The sequence below is a fragment of the Chlamydomonas reinhardtii genome, chromosome 10 (genome assembly GCF_000002595.2).
Source record: "Chlamydomonas reinhardtii strain CC-503 cw92 mt+ chromosome 10, whole genome shotgun sequence".
Classification (NCBI taxonomy): domain Eukaryota; kingdom Viridiplantae; phylum Chlorophyta; class Chlorophyceae; order Chlamydomonadales; family Chlamydomonadaceae; genus Chlamydomonas; species Chlamydomonas reinhardtii.
Genome location: NC_057013.1, coordinates 4,781,070 through 4,797,892, shown reverse-complemented (window position 1 = coordinate 4,797,892; position 16,823 = coordinate 4,781,070). Strand labels below are relative to the sequence as shown.

The window sequence follows — 16,823 nt, the reverse complement described above, 5'->3', positions numbered from 1 at the left end:
CTGAAGCCGGTAAGAGTACCGCTTGCGTTTGGTCTCCTCTGGGCTTACGGGAGGGACTAAGCAAATCACCAGCAGCGGGCGCGCCGCGGCAGCCACCGAGCCACGACTCCAGGGGCCAGCTCCCAGGGTGTAGCAGGACAGTCGGCACGCCCACTTTTTTTGCCTGGGTTACACACTTGTGCAGCACTGCAGCGTACATACTTGTGCAGCGTAGAACTACCTTTCCGCCAACACAGGGGCACCGGGGGCAGCGATTGTCGGTCGCGCCGTGGCAAGCCACGGCTAGAGGGGCCAGCTCCGAGGGGCACCGGGACATGTACAGCGACTGTCACGACTCGGGGGGAAGCAGGGAAGCATCACGGTGTACGGTAAGCTGCCTCGCGTCGGGCAACATGCGTACGTGTGGGGATATGTGTGCACGCGCTGCGGCTGGGTGCCTGAATCGCAACAAGCCCGCATGCATGTGTCCTGCTCCATCCCTGGCCGTAAAGTGACCTGCTAATTTACCCGCCCAGTGGCGGCGCAAGAAGTGAAGTTTCTACAGTTACAGATGCGCCACGAGGCGAGCGCATAGGTCAGCATGCGCCACATCAGAGCGAGGGTCGTGGGGCCCAGCATAAGGATTGGAGCCACGGGCGGCCGGGTGCCTGTGTGCTGGCGGAGAGCTCGTGGGGCCGCAGAGGCCAGGAGCCGTCATGCATTGCCCCAACACTCCTTTCAAACATAACACAGCGCCGCGGACCCTCAGCTCCACCGGCCATGGCTCGTCCAAGTCTTGCAGGAAGCACCTCCAGCATGAAGGTTCAAACTTCAAGCGGCTTGACCATACAACACGCGCGCAACCGCGGCGTCGAGACAGCAACGTCCTCGTGCAGCCCTCGAATTGCGCTCCTCTGCCTCATTCCCGTACCTTCTTCAAACTCAGTCGTGCAGCGTTTCTCTACGCCGCACCGCACCGCACTGCGCGCGTGAGTGTCAAATGTCAACCGTCTGCAGCAACGTGTCGTAGTGAGTGAGAGTATTCCGTATGTGCATCCCAGGGATTTTCTTCTCGTATTCGGACTTCAACTTGTTTCGCCCGGCACACGCCAACAACATTACTGTGCGCTCCCTGCCAATGACAACTGCACCAATTTAATTGCTCTGGGTGCAACACTGACGCCCATTGCTTGATGACGCCAAACTCCTGAATCCCGGGCCCCACAGCCGCGGGTTGCGCCAAGCCGGATGATGAAATTGTATATATCCGGCGCCAACCACAACCACAAACACCACCCACTGCCTGATACAACTTCAAATGTTGTGCTTTCTTCGCCTCTAGCATGGAGTGATAAGCAGCACCAGTACCTTTTCACTGCACTCCACACCATCACATACACCCAAGGAAGAATACAGTATGTGTGAACCGGCATGTGCGGGCGTGGGGATGGCAGCCGGTGTGGTCGTCGCATCCGCGCACGCCTTTCTTGTGGTTTGTTTGTTTCTCCTACCATAACTCTCGCTCTCCATGCATGGGACTTTCCATGCGTACTATCGCTACTCGCTCTGCATGACAAGCACAAAGCGCCACCACCCGCACACCGAGAAGCCAACGTCTTGGCACCGTGCACACATACCGTGCCACGCGCCCCGCTAATCCGCCGGCGGTCCGCTTCGCAACACGCGACTTGACCGGTGTTTTCCTTGCGTCCCGTCACTTTTTGCAACGTCGTCTGTGTGTCCCGAGGCCTGACCAAAGAATTATACTGACCTCTCACCCGTCTGTATTGTAGAAACTTTAGCATCGTCAATGTGTCGAATACCACCACACTCGACCAAACAAACGTGTACGGGCACGCGCGTCAGGCGACGCACCCAACGCACCCAACCGGCCGACACCATCAGAGGAAAACAAATGACGCGCAAACCAACAACTGGCACGTGCACCTGATTGTGCCGCGCCCTGCAGTCTGCATAGAAACCAGCTTGTGTATAAAAGGCGTGCGCACGGAGCCGCATCACCTCTTCACGTTCCACACCCAGGCCCATCGCCGTACACACTCGCTAACACACAGGGGCGCACACGAGCCCCAGGGCCGCTTATATTGTACAAACCATACGGCCGCAGCGACGCAAGACAGCACAGACAGACCGCACGAGCCCCTCGCATGGGCACACACACGATTGCATGTGCAGCCGCATACGTCCCGCATGCTGAGTGCCGGCTCAGGCCCCGCACCACCCGACACCACGTGCCGCCGCCGGCGATCGTGATACCATGCCCCAAGCCACAGTGGGGAAAGCACACAATATAAGAGGGGGTGCGCCGCCGGACCGCCCGTCACACCCGTCGGGCGGCGCAGCGGCAATCGGCGCACCAGCGCACACACCCTCACAGCATCAGGGCTGACCCACCGAACCAGTCCCCTCGTCTTAAACCGCTACGGCAAGTGCCCCGCCCCGCCCTGCCCAAGCAGGACGCACACACACATTTTGTCGCTGCATCGCATACGCTGTCTTTGCGCTTTGTTTTCGTTGTGCTCTTGAACACACATAAACACGCACATAATGATACATGGCAGCCACCCGCCGCCCGCAGCAGCACGGCACACACGCTGTGCCGCCAACCGCCGCCGTCCACCCAACCACCATAGCGGCAGCTCCCCTCCATCCCCCCCTCCTCCACCACCTACCACCTGACCCCCTCCGCTGCCGCCTCCTCACAGGTCCGTCAGCGCCGGCGCGCGCCGCATGCCCGACGCAGCCTGCACCCGCGCCGCCGCCGCGGCGGCGGCCGCCGCGCCGCGCGCGGGGCCGGGGATCTGTGACGCCACGGTTGCGGCGTTTGCGACGACTGCGACCTGCTGCTGCAGCACGTCACGGGCGGCCATGACGCAGCTGTCTTCCATCAGCGACTCCACAAGCAACTCGCTGCTGCCAGGCACCATGGGCAGGCCTGGGGAGGCGGGGCGCGGGAGGGGGGCGGCGACACGTGTGTGCATTGTGAGAGGGGTGGCGTGGAGAGATGCGACGCATGCATGGCAGGGAAGGAAAGAGGTGGCTGCGGGTGGTGGAAGAGAGGGGGCATGTGGCAGCGCGGGTGTGAAGGAGGGGCGGGGCTGCCGGGCTGCCCGGGGTGGGCAAGCGTTGAGCGCACTGGAGGCTGGAGGGATTGGTGTACATGTGTCAATGTGGGCCAAACCCACATCGCCCACATTCCCGTCCGACCTGCATCTCTCATACCCATCGCCTACACGCCTCATGTTTGGACTTGCCAAGCACTGCACGCACTGAACGCACCCGCCACGAAGGTGTTGGTGGGGGCTCCGCCCATGCTGCACGCGCGGTCGGGCTTGATGCCGATGCGGTCAATCTCGGTGCCGGCCGGGGTCTGGTAGCGCGCCACCGTCACAAACAGCGCTGAGCCGTCCTGTGTGTGGGAAGGTGAGGGGGGAGCGTTGTTGATAATAGGCTAAACTAGCGGAGCACAGGCAGAGGCGTAAGTTGCAAGCGATAATAGAGGAGTCAGAAGTGGCAGACAGAGCGGTGCTGGTGGGCCAGGTAGGGCGCAGGAGTCCGACGCCTGTGCCAAACGCCGCCACGCGAATATACCTATTTGTGTCAGCGGCCTCCTGACGCCATTGCTTAGGCCGGCGGCTGGCGATGGCCACATCCCAAGTCCTACTGCAGCACATGCTGCTGCACCCCCTGCTGCACCCGCGGCTGCACCCCCTGCTGCTGCTGCACGCTACCCCCTGGTGCCCTACCTCTCCCTGGCTTGCCCAATACCACCCGCGGCCCCATCCCGCAGCCCCTTCCCGCCCCCCCTGTGATCCCCCCCCAGCTGCAGTTCTCCTTGCCGCGCGACTGTTTCCTTACGGGATTGGTTCAACGTTACCCCTCCCCACGTGACCGGCCCCCCACCTGCAGCTCAAACACGGACTGGATGCGCCCCTTGCCGTAGGTGTGCTCGTCGCCCAGCACCACCGCCCGAGCGTTGTCATGCAGGGCGCCGCTCAGGATCTCCGAGGCGCTGGCGGAGCCACCGTTCACCAGCACCGCCAGCGGCCGGTGCGTCAACGCGGCGCCGGGAGTGTCCACCACCTGCTGCTGCAGCTCGTCGCCCTGCAGAGCGGGGGGGTTGAGGCGTGTGCGGTTGGTGGCGTGTTGTGGTTGTGTTACATGGGTTTTAGCTGTTTGTTGACGTGGCTGCGTGTGTGTATGTGTGTGTGTGTGTGGTGCGTGTCGTGTTGAGTTTTTAGTCCAAGCCACATTGCCGCCAGGGCCGTGATGTCACCAGGTGCCGCCACCGCCGCTGCCCGCCTGGCCGCTCCACCAATCCACCATCGCCACCTGGCGGCCACCATGACACCCAACCCCCCTCCCACCCGTAGCCTCCTCCCCGCAGCCTCCCTGCCCACCACCTCCCCGCCCACCACCTTTCCCCCTTACAAACCCACACCCGCCCACCCCACCCCCACCCCCACCCCCATCCCCCTACACGCAACACACAGGAGCCGCCGCACCCCTCCCCCACCTCTCGTCCGCTGACGTTGAACACCACCGGGCTGCCGTCCAGCCACAGGCGCGCGATGTCAATGGAGGAGCGCACCAGGCCGCCGGGGTTGTTGCGCAGGTCCAGGATGTAGGCGGAGGCGCCGGCGGCCTGCAGGGGGAGGGAGGAGGGAGGGGTGTGTGTGTGTGAGTGGCGGGGAGTTGCAAAGCTTGGTACAAAGAAGTGTAGCGTGGTAGACAGCAGCTCCAGCTCCTAGATGGCGTCGCGCATCCTTTACACACACGCGTGCCATACACACACCTCCCCCCTCCCCTTCCTTCTCCCCGCCCCTTCCCCCCATCCCTTTCCCCTCTCCCCCCTCCTCACCTCCAGCTCCTGGATGGCGCCGCGCATCTTCACACCCCGACACACACACATACATACACGCGTGACATACACACACACACACGCCCCTCCCCCCTCCCCCTTCCTTTCCCCTCTCCCCCGTCCTCACCTCCAGCTCCTGGATGGCGTCGCGCATCTTCACACCCCGACACACACATACACGCGTGACATACACACACACACACACGCCCCTCCCCCCTCCCCCTTCCTTTTCCCCTCTCCCCCCTCCTCACCTCCAGCTCCTGGATGGCGTCGCGCATCTCCGCCGCGGCATTGCTGCTGAAGGACGTCAGGCGGATGTAGCCCACCGGGCCGCTCGAGCTGCGCACGCGGCCGTCCGTGCTGATGGGCATGAGGCCGCCGGTGCCCGGCGGCAGCTGCGGCGCCGGCAGGGTGGTGAAGAACAGCGGGCTGAGCTGCACGCGCTCACGGCGGAGCGACACGTCGCGGTACTCCACGGGCTCGGCCGGGGGCGGGTCGGGGCGCGCCGGCACGCCGGGGATGCCGGCGCTGCGGCGCGCGAGGCGCACGTGCACCTGCGCGTGTCGGGTGCGTGCGTGCACATGGAGGGGCGTGTGTGTGTGTGTGTGCATGAAGGGGTGTGCGTGTGTGTGTGCAAGGTTCACGTGAAATCACGGGCGGAGTAGGCCGGGGGGGGGGGATGTGGATCCCAGCCAGCCGCGAGTGAAAGTGTGGCAAATCCGAATCCTGTTCATGGCCCGGACCGGGGTTTGATCATCAATGCATCGCTGCCCCACCTCGGTGCCGCCCTTGCCGCGCAGCAGGCGAGCCGCCTTCTCGCCGTTCCAGCCCTGTGTGTAGCCGGGGAGCAGCAGCAGCAGCTGCAGCACTAAGGGAGGACAAGATTGGGAGGTAGGCGCGGGCGGGGGTGGTGCCAACGACAGCGCGTGCGCTAGGTGGGACTGCGCGCACCTGCTACTCACAGTTTCCACCCCATCCTTCCCTCCAGGCCACGCCCTCCCTGACACAGTTGTGAAGGGCCCGGAGTTCACTGCCTGCCCACCAGCACCACCACCAACACGCCACGAACATACACACACACCGTCTCTTGCCAAACTCCTCCCTCTCACCTCTGTGGATACGCCGTTGATGGAGGTGACCTCGTCGCCCGGCAGGATGCCCGCGCGGTCCGCGGGACCGCCCTTGATCGGGGCCAACACCTGGGGAGTGGGGGCGGGCGAGGGAGTTGAGCGGCCGGCTAGGTCAGAGCGGCAGAGGTCAGTTACCTCGTGCGGGAGGACACAACCCCACGCCACCAGGCCTAGCCACCACGAGACACCCGCCTAACCCCCTCTCCCTCCCCCTCGTCTCCGCCTCTGCGTCCGCCCCAACCCCCTCTCTGCTGCTCTCCGGGAATGCGGTAAATCCCACACAGCCCGCCCCCGCCTACACGCGCCCCGCTCTCCGCCTCGCTCTTTCGCATTTGGTTTTGCCTAGTGTGTGCTGATAATCAAGACCCCGCCCGCCCCTGCCCGAACCACACCACGGAGTCCACGCACCAGCAAATGTCCGTTCACGGGCTCGTTAGCGATCAGCATGCCCACTCCTTGCAGCTCGCCATCGCTGGACACACGAAAGGCCGCGTACTCCCTGCGTGCGGTTGTTCGCTGTTTGTGTTAAGAGCACAAGGCAAGCAAAGCGCAAAGACAGTACACGCGTACTCGCTGCGTGCGCTGTTTCTTGCTTGTGTGCTGGGATTGCAGTTGGGTGATGATGCGGTGAGGCTGCACCGGTTTGCGCGTCAGCGCAGTCGCACACCAGTCCAGACCCCAGCGCACGTGAGCGCACGCGCGCATGCGGACGCGCGCACACGCGCGCACACACACGCATACACACACATACACACAGCAGAGCTCAGCACACACAAATGCACACATACACATGCACACCCTTCAGACACACGAACACGAAACACACACAGAAACACACGAACTCACTCGGGCGGGATGCGGCGGGTGTATGGGTCGCCAAGCTCCTCAAGCATGGCCGCGATCTCACCCAGGGCCGCGGAGCCGTCGCCACTGCGTGTGGTATGTGGTGTGTTTGCGGCACGTCATGTGGTGTGGGGCGCGTAAATGAATGTGCGAGGGCGCAGAGGGGCCGCGGCAGCAGCCTGGGCGCGGGTGTGCGGTGTGGGGTTGCGGGTGTGCGGTCACGCCCTGGTGCGGTGCACGCCCCCCTCCTCCTCACCGGCATGCGCGCTGCCGCCCTCACCCCTGCCCCCCTGTGCCCCGCATTTCACCTGCTACCGCCCGCCCCCGCCCCGTTGGGCTCGGGCACATACCTCCTCTATTGCATTGGGTTCGGTTTACTTTAGGCTGGTATTTACAACCCCCAACAGGATTCTGGACTGAACTACACACACACACACACACACACACACACACACACACACACACACACACACACACACACACACACAAACACACACACAAACACACAAACACACAAACACACACACACACACACACACACACACACGCCCCAAACCCCACCCCAACCCCGCACGCCCCCACCTGTTGTAGGCCTTCATCATGTGCTCCCGCAGCTCCACCTCCCAGTCGTGGCCGTTGAAGGCCGGGTCCACAAACGAGTGGCCCACAATGGTCCAAGCCTCCACCAACGTGCGCTGCGCCGCGAACACCGCGGGGTCGGTGGAGGCGGGCAGGCTGCGGGGCGAGAGCGGGGAGGTGGGGATGGGAGGGAGGTGGGGGAGCGGGGGAGGGAGGTGGGGAAGGGAGGGAGGTGGGGTAGGGAGGGAGGTGGGGTAGGGAGGGGGAGGGCTGAGAGCGGGTGGGTGACGAGCGGGCGGGCCGCTGAGAGGCAGGGGACGGCTAGCGGGGAGTGGGCGGGGGCAGCAGCGGGACGCGGCCAGGGTTTATGTAAGGAGCACTGAAGTTTGACGGCCAGACAGGGGATCCGCCACAGCTGATGATGTTGTACGCAGCACGAGTATCGGGCTGGCAGCTAGCTGTCCCGCGCGGCTAGTTCAGGGCTCACGCATACGCGGGCGTGCGTTTTAGCGGGAATTTCTCCGACGATTGCTCTACCGTCGCGCCTCAGGGCAACCCCGATTTGCTGTCGTTGCCCGGTAGAGCCATTCCTCGGGTGCCTAATTGGCACTTAGACTCCCGTTCAGAGCTGTGGGCCGCACGGTGTGCGCAGAGCCAATCCAGCAACAAGGGTTTCGTGCCAAGCATCAACAAGCCAATAAGGCCATAAGTACCACACAGTGCTCCCATACCGAAGCCTCCCGCCTTCAGCTCAGATGAAAACCCAAGAAAGCTCGACATGTGCCGCCAACAGCTCCCGCTCGCTGGCAGACCACTCACCGCACGAGCTCCGACGCAGCAATCGCAGGGCTCAGGATAAGCGAAAGAGCGGTGGTGGTACCCAGCGCAGCACCAATGACGCGCTTGGCGAGCTCGTTCGGGCCTAGGGCGTGGGACAGCCACTCGTCAGCAGTCAGCAGCCGAGTTTGCCCGCCGAAACCAGGAAGGCCACCACGAATGATCCCCATCTCCACCTACCAGTCACTGGCTCCACAGCGGGCTTGTCCTTGCGCACCGCGGCACGGACAACGAGCGGTCGCAGGGATGCGCGACAGGGCTTCACCACGTTCTGCCGCAGTTGCAGACTGCTACACGAGCTAGCTACAATCATTTTCATGGTTGCAGGGGCACGCACGCCTGTCCGCGTCGAACAGCCTCAAGGTTGCAAGAAATGCGAGTTCAGGGCAGCCCTTTTTGGCGGTTCGCTCGTAACGCGTGTGACGCCCCGCACGTCACTGTGTATTATCGGTGTGTTAATCAAGTAACGCTAGTAAAAGTCCAATTCCACGTAACGGGATGGTGACGGCATTGGTGCCTCTGACCGCTGACCGTGTCAAGACCAAGACCGTGTCCCCCCCCCCCTTCCCGGTGAGCGTTTGTCCTGTGCTCTGCCCCAAGCACGGAACCTCCGCGCCCGTAAACTTGCACCCGTTTCACACTGCCACCTCCGTAATATCACACGTTTCCTCCTTGTCCTCATCAATTTGAGAAGTTGAAGCGCCCGACAACTTTGCCTGGCCTGCGCCCCTCGCAAACAAATGCCTTATCTTTTACCCCACCCCCTTCACCATAGCCGCCCACTGGCCGATACGCTACTCACTGTGACACAGGTCGATCAACTCCTTCACCTTCTTCAGGCCCCAATTCTTAATGCTGAACGAGGTGCTCGCGTGGCAATGCTTGCACCACACCGTGACCATCCCGCGGCTGGGCTCCCAGACCGCCTCCTTGATGGTGATCATCTTCCCGCACCCCCGGTGCATGGCGCGTCCCGAGTAGTAGACCGGGTTGGTCTGCTTCAGGCGCTTGCGGCCGCCCCGGCGGATGCCCTCCAGCTGGGCGGCCGTCTCCTTGCCGCTGCCGAATAGGGTGCCTAGCTGGGTGGCCGTCTCCTTGCCCCCCGCACCTACCTACCAGCACCGGCATCCTAAACGCCACTAGCCCCCCGCACCCCTGTGCACGAGCTCTTCAAGGTAGCCGTCACTCACTGATAGACCCATACAGCCACAGCCGAACGACAAGGCTCACCCATAGGCCACACGAGGCCACCAATGACACCAACCTGACCCAGCAGCCGGCGTCCATCGATCCGCAGCACCGCCAACGCGCCAGACCCAATGCACCCATTTGGCTATCCGCCCAAGAGCCCCCCCAGTCCCCGCCACCACTTCGACTGGTCCTACCCCATCCCTCGAGGCGTTTGCTCCCACCAACACCCCTGCTCCGTGCTCGACCCCTCCGGCTGCTGCAGGCGCCACCCCCAGCTCCACGCGGCCAGCCAGCCAGCTCACACTGCAGCAGTCCAGCAGTCCGCGCCGGTGCAGCCAGCGCAGTGCGGCGAGGTTGCCGCGCGCATAAATGTACTTTGCATCGGCCTTGCCCAGCGAGATCTGCAAGGGATGGCGGCACATGTAGGGCATGTAGGGCAGAGCGCTGTACTGAAGCAAGGATGTGTGTCGCACAGTGGCTGCGGTGTCAGCGGAATACTGGCAACAAGCTGCGCAGTTCCGCAGTGACGGCACTATCGTACTCTCCTCTTTGGTCAAAGTATGCTTGCACGATATCTTCGCGACCACTCACACTCACCAGCAGCGCACCACCATCAGAGCCGCCTCCCTGCCCCTGCGCCTCCAGCTCCGCCGCCGCCCAGTCCAGTGCCTCCTCGCTGCCGCCCTTCGCCACCGCCGCCAGGTCCACAGCCGCGCCGCGCGCCCGCAGCGCCTGCGGCACTGAGAGACTCAGTCACATTGCCTCATTATCGTGGCATGAAAGTCAGCCATCATTATTGGAAGCCCTTGAACCAGCACTCCATGACAACACACCAGACAACACACGGGTTACAACAGCACCAGCGCACCTGCAGAACGCAAGTGCTGGCTCCGCCGATGGCTGCATAATTGAATGCTGCTGACCAGTCGCTGCCATTGGCGTCTTCTGAGCCACCGTCCACCGCCATCTGAATCAGCGCAATCAGTGGCTCATCCGGCCAGCTGTGTGATGCTGCCGCCTTCACGTCTGTTGCTGTAAAAGTGTAGCCACGCTCCTTCAGCAACCTTAACAGCTGCAAGTTCGCACGATGCTGCGAGCACACGGAGTGCTTCCCAAATGCCGTCTCCATGGCTGCTGCGGGCGCACTGGCCTCGTCCAAAAGATACGTGAGCGCGTCGACGTGCCCGAGTGTGACTGCATGCCTCAGCGCGTGCACTGCCATTGGCATACCCGCTGCGTGCAGGCGCCGCAGCCGCTGCGCGTAGTCTGGTCGCAACGCCGCAGCACCGTAGAAAGCTCCAAGACTGAATCTATGCTGCAGCTCGCGCGCCACCACGTCTGGGCCCCAAGCCGACATGAAAAAGTCCAGCTTACGGCCCCAGCAGGCCGTGTCGCTGTAGGCGACTGCCCCCAGAAGTCCCCGCCGTATGTGAAAATTTGGATCTTCATCTGCGTCCTCGCTCGCCTGCAGCGACCACAGCCGGTCGTAATGCCGCTGCAGGACCTCCACAGGGCAGCCGGCGGTGATAGCTTCAAGCACTATCCACCTCCGGTATAGGGGCTGCTTTGCGGCATTTCCGCCAGATGCCAACTCAGATTCCAAGCGGTCCGGCTGTAGAACCAGCGGCGACAGAAGCTGCTCCAACAACGCCACCTGACCCCCCCGCGCCGCCGCTACGGCGTCTCTCAGGCTGGGGATGTAGCCGCGCGCCTTCAGCAGCCAGACGACGACTCCCAGCTGCCCGCCCGCGAAGGCGCCAGCAGCAACTTCCCGAAGGACCCGTGCACGGACAGCACCGCTTGCTGGTGAATCCAGCAGCAGCTGCAGCGCCGGCAACTGGCCCGCCCGTGCTGCCGCCGTGCAGCTTGTGGTGTACGATGACTCTGCTTTTGATAGCCTTGTGCGGTCGAGCAGCAGCCGCAGCACGGGCACGTGGCCACCCGCCGCTGCTGCCACACATGCCTGTCCATAGGCCTCGCAACTCGCCGGAGCGCCCGCGCCCAGCAGCCGCTCGCAAGCCGCCACGCTGCCGCCGGCCGCTGCTGAAGCGAGAGCCCCTGAGGTCAGAGTGCAGCCGCACTGCGCCAGCGCCGCGTCCAGGCTGGGCAGGTGGCCCGACGAGGCCGCTAGGCACAGCAGCCTGTGACGTTGGGCCAGGCTGAGGCTGCGCCAGGGGCCGGGCCCGCCCCAGTGCGCCACAAAGTCCCGGCCCGGCCAGGGCTGCTCCGCGTAATGTGGCTTTTCAGGATTCCATACTCGGTCCCCTTGTTTGCAGCCCAGAACGAAAGTGCGAGTGCTGTCGCGGAGGCATTCCGTGGTCTCCCGGTTGAGCAGTTTGACGCTGCTAATTACTTCATTAGGATGCAAGTACCTAGTGATCTCTTGGATGAGCTCAGGCGTGAGGCGCGCCCAAAGGTCCTCGCCAAGAACCTCGAGAGCATGGCCATCGACTTGCGCCATAGTTGCTACTTGATTGATGATTTGCAGGACAGTGTTATGTATGCAAAAGCGCATGTCAAGCCAGGCGCAAGTAGTATTGTTTGGCAGCGGATGTCAGCTAGGCCACCCCCATGCCAGGGGTCCCGACATCCCATTACACAGCGCCTCCTGCCGCCCGCACCGCAAGGCGGCATGCGCCCCTCAGCACGCCACCGCCTCCCGCAACAACCTCCAGCCCCCAGCAGCGACGTGCGTGCCTCTACCACCAACATACCAGAACACCACGAACGCTGCAGCATCTGGCGATACCGCACGCACGCACGCTAGCTGTGCACATGAGGCATGCAGGTCCATGCCGGTGCGTGCATTCGCAGCTACCCCCCACACGGCGCCGTGTCGCCCGCCAGCAGGCCACCGCGCCGCTACTGTGCCCTACCTCGCAAGCAGCAAATGCAGCAGCAGCACGGCCCGCAGTCCTCACACAGTGCCCCAACCTCAAGCATTCCCTCTCCTCGCATGCACCCTGTCCGCCTACGTGCGTGATGCCGTCTGCATTTGCCAACATACATGCCAAGCCCAAGGCCGGGACGGAGCGCACAACCAAACCGCCAGCGACCTTAAGCAGCCATGGAGTCTGCTCTCAGCAAACGCTTGGCCAAATCACTCAGAACGCCGATGGCCCAAGAGCCCCCACAGTCCCCGCCGCCAGTACTTGCCCTACCCCATCCATGACACTTTATTTTTGGCCCCCACCAGCAGCCCTGCTCAATGCTCGGCGCCTCCGGCTGCTGCAGGCGCCGCCCCCAGCTCCACGCGGCCAGCCAGCCGGCTCACACTGCGGCCGTCCAGCAGTCCGCGCCGGTGCAGCCAGCGCAGGGCGGCGAGGTTGCCGCGTTCGTGTACACACTGGACCTCAGACTCCCGCAGTGGCGTCTGTATCAGTAAGAAGCATACACGCGGCGCACGTCAAAGGGATTGTTGAGGCTATAGAGATGCAAGTGACGCCGCCGTGTAAACTGACGGTAGCTGAGTTCACGGAATGAAAGTGTCTGCACAGTGTAAGACGATAAAAGCTACCGGATATCCCGAGGGCAGTTTCATAGGCTTACACCCAGCTCCGTGGTTTCTCCCCTTCAAAGTATGCTGGCACGACATCTTCGCGACCACTCACACTCACCAGCAGCGCACCACCATCAGAGCTGCCTCCCTGCCCCTCCGCCTCCAGCTCCGCCGCCGCCCAGTCCAGTGCCTCCTCGCTGCCGCCCTTCGCCACCGCCGCCAGGTCCACAACCGCGCCGCGCGCCCGCAGCGCCTGCGGCAATGAGAGACTCAGTCACATTGCCTCATTCTCGTGGCATGAAGGTCAGCCACGATTATTGGAAGCCCTTGAACCAGCACTCTATGACAACACACCAGACAGCACACGGGTTACAACAGCACCAGCGCACCTGCATAACGCAAGTGCTGGCTCCGCCGACGGCTGCATAATGGAATGCTGCTGACCAGTCGCTGCCATTGGCGTCTTCTGAGCCACCGTCCACCGCCATCTGAATCAGCGCAATCAGTGGTTCATCCGGCCAGCCCCAGCGCACTGCCGCCTTCACGTCTGCTGCTTTGAAAGCGTAGCCACGCTCCTTCAGCAACCTTAGCAGTTGCGAGTCCGCAAGCTGAGGCCCGCGCTCAGATACATAGGACCACACAAACGCCGTGTCAATGGCTGCTGCGGGTGCGCCGGCCTCGTCTAAGAGATACGTAAGCGCGTCGACGTGCCCGAACCTAGCTGCATACCTCAGCGCCTGCACTCCCAGGGGCATGCCCGCTGCGTGCAGGCGCCGCAGCCGCTGCGCGTAGTCTGGTCGCAACGCCGCAGCATTGCAGAAAGCTGTGAGGTCGAACCTCTGCTGCAGCTCGCGCGCCACCACGTCTGGGCCCCAAGCCGACATGAAAAAGTCCAGCTTACGGCCCCAGCAAGCCGTGCCGCTGCCCACAATAACTGCCAGGAGTTGCAGCCGTATGTTGCCACTGATTGCTGCTGCCTCTGCTGCTGCTGCATCTTCACTCCGCGCCTCGTTCGCGTTCGCGGCCACCGACCACAGCCGGTCGTGGTGCCGCTGCAGGACCTCCACAGGGCAGCCGGCGGTGATAGCTTCAAGCACTATCCACCTCCGGTATAGGGGCTGCTTTGCGGCATTTCCGCCAGATGCCAACTCAGATTCCAAGCGGTCCGGCTGTAGCACCTGCTGCAGTAGCTGCTCCAACAATGCCACCTGACCCCCCCGCGCCGTCGCTACGGCGTCTCCCAGACTGGAGCTGTAGCCGTGCGCCTGCTGCAGCCAGGCGAGGATCTCCCGCTGCCCGCCCGCGCAGGCGCCGGCTGCGGAATTCCTGATGACCCGTGCACGGACAGCACCGCTTGCTGGTGAATCCAGTAGCAGCTGCAGCGCCGGCAGCTGGCCCGCCCGTGCTGCCGCAGCGCAGCTTGCAGTGTACGATGACTCTGCTTTTGATAGCCTTGTGCGGTCGAGCAGCAGCCGCAGCACGGGCATGTGGCCAACCGCCGCCGCTGCCACCTCACAACTCGCGGGAGCGCCCGCGCCCAGCAGCCGCTCGCAAGCCGCCACGCTGCCGCCGGCCGCTGCTGAAGTGAGAGCCCCTGAGGTCAGAGTGCAGCCGCAGTGCGCCAGCGCCGCGTCCAGGCTGGGCAGGTGGCCCGACGAGGCCGCTAGGCACAGCAGCCGGTGACGTTGGGCCAGGCTGAGGCTGCGTCAGGGGCCGGGCCCGCCCCAGTGCGCCACAAAGTCCCGGCCTGGCCAGGGCTGCTCCGCGTGATGTGACTTTTCAGGGTTCCATACTCGGTCCCCTTGTTTGCAGCCCAGAACGAAAGTGCGAAAGCTGTCGCGGAGGCATGCCGTGGTCTCCCGGTTGAGCAGTTTGACGCTGCTAATTACTTCATTAGGATGCAAGTACCTAGTGATCTCTTGGATGAGCTCAGGCGTGAGGCGCGCCCAAAGGTCTTCGCCAAGAACCTCGATAGCGTGGTCATCGACTTGCGCCATTCGTGTTATGTATGCAAAAGCGCATGTCAAGCCAGGCGCAAGTAAAGTTTGGGAGCGGATGTCAGCTAGGCCACCCCCATGCCAGGGGTCCCGACATCCCAATAGCAGTCTATGAGCACCCGTGTGCCACTGCGGCGTGCATGGGGCGGCCCCGTTGAGCGCGGCGACAGCGACGGCGGCACCGCGAGCAGCTTCAGCCAGTCCAACCTAGCGCCCCGGCATGGACCCAACCGCGCAGCTCCCACCAGCTCGAACCTCCCAGCTCACAGCCGCTGTGCTGCTACACAGCGCCTCCTGCCGCCCGCACCGCATGGCGGCATGCGCCCCTCAGCACGCCACCGCCTCCCGCAACAACCTCCAGCCCCCAGCAGCGACGTGCGTGCCTCTACCACCAACATACCAGAACACCACGAACGCTGCAGCATCTGGCGATACCGCACGCACGCACGCTAGCTGTGCAATGAGGCATGCAGGTCCATGCCTTTGCATTTGTGCCAAGTAGCTACCCCCCACACGGCGCCGCGTCGCCCGCCAGCAGGCCACCGTGCCACTACTGTGCCCTACCTCGCAAGCAGCAAACGCAGCAGCAGCACGGCCCTCAGTCCTCACACAGTGCCCCAACCTCAAGCATTCCCTCTCCTCGCATGCACCCTGTCCGCCTACGTGCGTGATGCCGTCTGCAATGGCCAACATACATGCCACGACCAAGGCTGGGACGGAGAACCCAACTCAGCCCCTGGCCACTCATCTTCGCGGAAGTTTATTTTGCGCCGATGGGGAGGGGGGGGGGCATTGGGGGGAGGGGCACTCCCTCCCCCCGCACGGGATGCAAGCATCGCACGGTAGTGTAGGCACCAGCATATAAGCACGGGCGGTGTTCCTACGCCAAAGGGAGGGGCCACGGGGGTTTCGGGGGGCGCTCGGACGGACGGACGGACGGCGAAGCGGTCAGGCGCGCGCGTCAGTCAGGCACGTTCGGGGCGAATAGGCCGCGGCCAGCACACCAGCAACATAGAGAGCTTCCACATATATTATGACAAATGCCAAACCGCAAAGGTTGAGCGATTAAGGATGTCTGAAATTGTAAGTCAATCAGTCAGCAGGGAGCACTGTGCGCACATAATTAGTTCTACAAATAGATCCTTATTCAATACATCCGAAGATCTCAGCAATGCACAGTAAGTCGCGTCCGCGGGCAATGGTGCATTTGGCTCGCTCGCAGCGCTTCAGGGGAACCATGCGCGCGTATAGAATACAGATCATCCTGATCTATCCATTAAATACGATGCATCACGCATAGGCGCCTTGGAGAGGTTGCACAATGGGGGGCGAACCGGTCCCGCGCTTTGCATCCCTTCGGCCGATCTTGGCGCTTGCAAAAAAGTAAAGGTGCTGGGCGAGCTGGCTATTCTTCAACATAAGAGTCAACGCGTTTCGTTCACCCACCCCACAAAGTGCATCTGCTTTGACCAGCGTTTTCTCACAGCAAACGCTCTCAAAATTTAATGGCGAGCAGCTGGGTTGCTTGTCAGGGCGCAAAGAGTCTGTTACACTTGGTTCCAGCCTTGAAGGCGGGCTGGGGCGCATGCCAGACCCCAAAAACACGCCAGGAGGCACACTTTGGAACAGCATGTGTAGATGAGTGGCTAACCGCCCGCCCGTGGGCTTTGTACGCGGGTGGTCTTGCGCCACGATGCCGGAGTTGGGTGCCGGAGTCACATCAAGGTCGCAAGATCGAAACCCATCAGGAACGGTTCGGCTCCGTTACCTGTGTAGGCACTGAACATACTTGTGCCGAACTTCCCCGAACGAGCGCCATCTCGGCCTTCCTAGGTCGCTGCTCTACGGGTGAGGACGCTGGTGCGGCGGGTTCTGATGGTTTCCCC

At 63.0% G+C, this 16,823-nt stretch overlaps 3 protein-coding genes across 4 annotated transcripts; all 3 read right to left on the bottom strand.

Moving 5' to 3' along the window:
* Positions 1-532: 532 nt before the first annotated feature.
* On the bottom strand, positions 533-8,695 carry CHLRE_10g453807v5 (uncharacterized protein). Of its 2 annotated transcripts, XM_043067015.1 has the most exons (13): positions 8,431-8,695; positions 8,233-8,335; positions 7,417-7,569; positions 6,838-6,921; positions 6,400-6,490; positions 5,971-6,060; positions 5,638-5,691; positions 5,113-5,415; positions 4,862-4,888; positions 4,517-4,645; positions 3,904-4,104; positions 3,280-3,409; positions 533-2,935 (listed from the first exon to the last, which is right to left on the bottom strand). In XM_043067015.1, the coding sequence occupies exons 1-13, from the start codon at positions 8,561-8,563 to the stop codon at positions 2,700-2,702; spliced, it is 1,734 nt and encodes a 577-aa protein (XP_042920413.1). In that variant the 5' UTR covers positions 8,564-8,695; the 3' UTR covers positions 533-2,699. The 2 variants fall into 2 exon arrangements, with proteins under 2 accessions (XP_042920413.1, XP_042920412.1); XM_043067016.1 differs by lacking the exon at positions 4,862-4,888.
* A 48-nt stretch (positions 8,696-8,743) lies between these two features.
* On the bottom strand, positions 8,744-11,935 carry CHLRE_10g453800v5 (uncharacterized protein). Its single transcript, XM_043067014.1, has 3 exons — positions 10,310-11,935; positions 10,039-10,173; positions 8,744-9,842 (listed from the first exon to the last, which is right to left on the bottom strand). Exons 1-3 carry the CDS (start codon positions 11,900-11,902, stop codon positions 9,477-9,479), a joined length of 2,094 nt encoding a protein of 697 aa, XP_042920411.1. The 5' UTR covers positions 11,903-11,935; the 3' UTR covers positions 8,744-9,476.
* Positions 11,936-12,023: 88 nt separating this feature from the next.
* Positions 12,024-14,815, bottom strand: CHLRE_10g453782v5 (uncharacterized protein). Its single transcript, XM_043067013.1, has 3 exons — positions 13,330-14,815; positions 13,059-13,193; positions 12,024-12,814 (listed from the first exon to the last, which is right to left on the bottom strand). Exons 1-3 carry the CDS (start codon positions 14,425-14,427, stop codon positions 12,647-12,649), a joined length of 1,401 nt encoding a protein of 466 aa, XP_042920410.1. The 5' UTR covers positions 14,428-14,815; the 3' UTR covers positions 12,024-12,646.
* Between the last annotated feature and the right edge of the window lie 2,008 nt (positions 14,816-16,823).